Raw genomic sequence first — 3,853 nt, 5'->3', positions numbered from 1 at the left:
TGAGGTATGTTGGCAACTATGGGTCAATTGCAACAACCTAAGTGCTCACTTTACTTGAAATTGGTGTGTATAAATGTGAACTCAAAGGCATTTGACTGAAACAAAATGTAAAGAAATGTGCAAGAACTGAGTACATTTTCATAGCACTGTAGTTACAATGAAATTCCAGCAATTGTTCATTATTTAAGCACCTACAGTAAGATGGCTTTTGCTTTCTCTAAGACAAGCCTGTGTGAGTATCCCGCAATGACATATTCACTAAATTCAAATGTGCATCAAGATGTGAAAAAAAAGAAACTGAACAATGAAAATGAAAGACTTGAAGCTCTCGTGAACCTTTGTTAAAAGAACCATGTTTTTTTTTGGTATGTTGGCTACATATTTGCTACTTCTATATTCATTTTGATTTTTTATTTATTTATTTTTTTAGGACAGCACAAAAAGAAGAAAAACATGCACATCCACATGATCTATATAAAATCATTAATGAAAGTACAGTGAAAACACGTGGATCACCACAAGTTTACTTACTAAAGACAAAAACTGAGAATCTTAATCCGAAGGGGATGATCAGAAGGTGTACCTTTGGTAAAAATGACCCAAGGATCAAGAACAGGACAATAATGATGGTTGGAGCCACAGGCTCTGGGAAATCCACCCACACTAATTCAATAGTCAATTATATCCTGGGAGTTAAACAGGAAGACGACTTCCGGATTGAAATTATAAATGAGAGCATAAAGAGCAAATCTCAAGCTGAATCTCAGACCACAGCAGTTACTGTTTACAAAATCAACAAACAAGACAATTTTAGAGTTCTATTTTCCCTGACTATAATTGATACTCCAGGGTTTGGAGACACTAGAGGGATTGAGCAAGACAGAATTATCACTGAAAGTTTGCGCGAGCTGTTCAAATCGCCAAAGGGTGTTCACATGATCGATGCGGTGTGCTTTGTGGTCCAGGCATCACAAGCCCGTCTCACACCTACCCAGAGATATATTTTTGACTCTATCCTGTCAATATTTGGAAAGGACATCAAGAAAAACATCATGATAATTGTAACATTTGCAGATGGAAAACCTCCTGCTGTTCTTGAAGCCATAAACGCTGCAGCTATTCCTTGTATTAAAGATAAGAAAGGTAAACTGGTTCACTTCAAATTCAACAACTCTGCCCTGTACTCTGTTTGTAACAGCAAGAAACAATCCAGTAAAGACAGCGATGATGATGATGAGAGCTTTGACGAAATGTTTTGGAAATTAGGTGAAAAAAGCATGAAAACATTTTTTGAGGCAGTGAATGAAATGGAGCCAAAGAGTTTTCAGTTAACCCAGGAGGTTCTGAAAGAGCAAAACAGCTGCAGGCCTGTGTGGAGGGACTGCAGCCCCAGATCAATGCTGCATTAAATAAACAAGAGGAGCTCAGACGGACTTGGCAAGAATTCGAAAAAAACAGACAAGATGGAGGAAAACAAAAATTTCACTTACACAGTACCAGTATCAGTGAAGGAAAAGAAGGACACGGACCACTACTTAAATAATTGCAACCGCTGCAAAATGACTTGCCATGATGACTGTTCCTGGGCTATTGTCCTAAAGTGGTGTGATGTAATGGAGGACTCTGAATGTATAGTCTGTCCTGAAATGTGCAGTGTGGACCTGCACGTCAGAGAAAAAGCAAACTACATCCAGACAGTAAAACATGAGAAATGCACCTATCAAGAACAAAAAGCACAGTATGAGCAAACGTGCGGGGCGACAATGAATGCAGAAATGGTGTTAGCAGAATTGCAGCGTGATTTGGATGAAACCGAAAAGAAAGTCGAGATGTTTCTTCAGAAATCACATGAGTGTGTAAGCAGATTAGAAGAGATTGCGTTGAAGCCCAATCCTCTGTCTGCAACAGATTACATTGAGCTCCTGATTTCCAAGGAGATGGAGGAACATAAACCTGGATTCAAGGAGAGAATTGGAAATCTTCAGAAGAAGAAGGAACAAGCTCAAATAATTCAAAGTGTTCAGAGTCTGTGTTGTGACTGAAATCTCCCCATCTCAACTGAAGACATCTCTCCCCTAAAAGAAACCAAGCCCCACTTTTCACAGACTGATCATTAATGTGAAGCCATGCATACAGAAATGAACCTGGTTTAGTGAAGTTTAGTGTCATAGACAAGGTCAGGCTCACTGACGGTTTCTTTGCCCTGGTCATTCCTTACAGTGGGGCTAATAGCAGAGTTGGGAAATATTTATTGTTCCAACTTCAACTATGTTTATTTTTTATTTCCATTTTTTAAAAAATAAATTCAAACACATTATTTCCATTTTTTCCAATTTGTATTTCCTATTTTTTAATCAATTCAAACCATCACATTGTACTTATCAAGATGGAGCCAATTTTCAAAATAGATATGAATAAAAAACATTTCAAAATGCCTGAAATGAAAGCCGTGTTTTTGTGTTCATTGTGAAAGTGAAGCCTGGATGCACGACTGACTCACAAATAAGAATCAGCCCAAGAACTCGTGTAATGATGGACAGAAGCAATAAATGACACCTGAAGAAGCTCCACAGCCGACACATTAGGTCTCTTTTCTTTTCAGCACAGAATAAACCCTGTTTATAAACCTTCCCCTGTTCCTTCAAAAGCAGTAAGAATCACTGACAAGCAAGAGAAGACTTTGTGACATCAGTCGATGTAAAAATTGAATAAGGCCAGTGGTAGCTTTTGTCACAGGTTTTTGACTGTTCTCCTACCAAAATGGCCGATGTGTCAATGTGGATCTGGGAGTTCAATTAGGACAATGGCAGTAAACTTTGCGTTGTTTTTTGTAAGCACCCATCCATTAACTGCTGGAGTTTGTTTCTCCATTTTGACTGGTCTCACTGCCTTTTCACAAAGACCAAGACAAAACTAAAGAGAGTTCAAAACAAATGAGTGGATAGTTTAGTTCTCATACTGTACTTCAGGGCCACGAGTATCAGAAATAAATGAGATGAGATAGAATCCACCACATTGTTTCAGAGAGACAGGTAAGATGGATTTAGGGGGAGGTGGAACACTATACTGTATATATATATAAACTGTAAGACAGACTATTCAGGTACAGGAACTTCAGCAAGAGGAATCAAGTCCCTGAATCTACAGTATGTGGGTCAAACTCATTAAAAGCCAACAAATTCAGATATATATTATGATTGATTATGATTCAACATTTTTTGTTTCATAATAAAACAACTCTTGTGCAAAACATTAAGCATTTGATGGGAAACTTCAACATTTCCAGCATAGACTATGAAAGACCAATAGGAATTTCAACAGCAGAAATTGAAATAAGAGACATGTTTAATGACAGATTTCATACCCATAAGCCAGTGCTTGCCTTGATCTTTTCTTTTCAGATAACCAGGATGTAGTAAGGCAAGCAGAGGTGAAAAACCTGGAGATTTAGGGTACTATCATCAGAATTAGTGTTCTTTGAGTTGAGTGCAAAATAAAAAGAAAACTACATTTCTGGAAGCAGGCTTTGAAAGAATAAGACAACATTTAAGAGATGTCAAATTTGATGTGATAGGAATGAAATCAGTGGAAAATGGATAAAGAGATTCTACTTAAAGAACACATGAATAAAGAGAATAGCACATGTGACTAAACCTTAGATCCTGTTGCAAGCACTTTCAACTGTAAGACCCAGACCATGTGTCACTGATACGCCAGGTATGAAACAGGTCCTGTGATCTGGTAGTAATCACCACACCAACCCTTGAGTGATACTGTTCTCTGAAAACACAATCAGGCTAATGTGACAATTAACACAATGCTTAACAGCCCGAATTCAAGGTAGCGGTGAGGT

General features: G+C 37.9%; 1 protein-coding gene across 1 annotated transcript; it reads left to right on the top strand.

The window, feature by feature from the left end:
- Positions 1-623: 623 nt before the first annotated feature.
- LOC148812538 (uncharacterized) lies at positions 624-3,451 on the top strand. The gene is made up of 2 exons (XM_088908510.1): positions 624-1,212; positions 3,402-3,451. Exons 1-2 carry the CDS (start codon positions 624-626, stop codon positions 3,449-3,451), a joined length of 639 nt encoding a protein of 212 aa, XP_088764636.1.
- Positions 3,452-3,853: the final 402 nt, after the last annotated feature.

Source organism: Atractosteus spatula, assembly GCF_055471065.1.
Source record: "Atractosteus spatula isolate fAtrSpa1 chromosome 10 unlocalized genomic scaffold, fAtrSpa1.hap1 SUPER_10_unloc_2, whole genome shotgun sequence".
Taxonomy (NCBI): Eukaryota; Metazoa; Chordata; class Actinopteri; order Semionotiformes; family Lepisosteidae; genus Atractosteus; species Atractosteus spatula.
The sequence above is the reverse complement of the archived record's forward strand: the minus strand, read 5'-3'. Positions and strand labels throughout refer to the sequence as shown.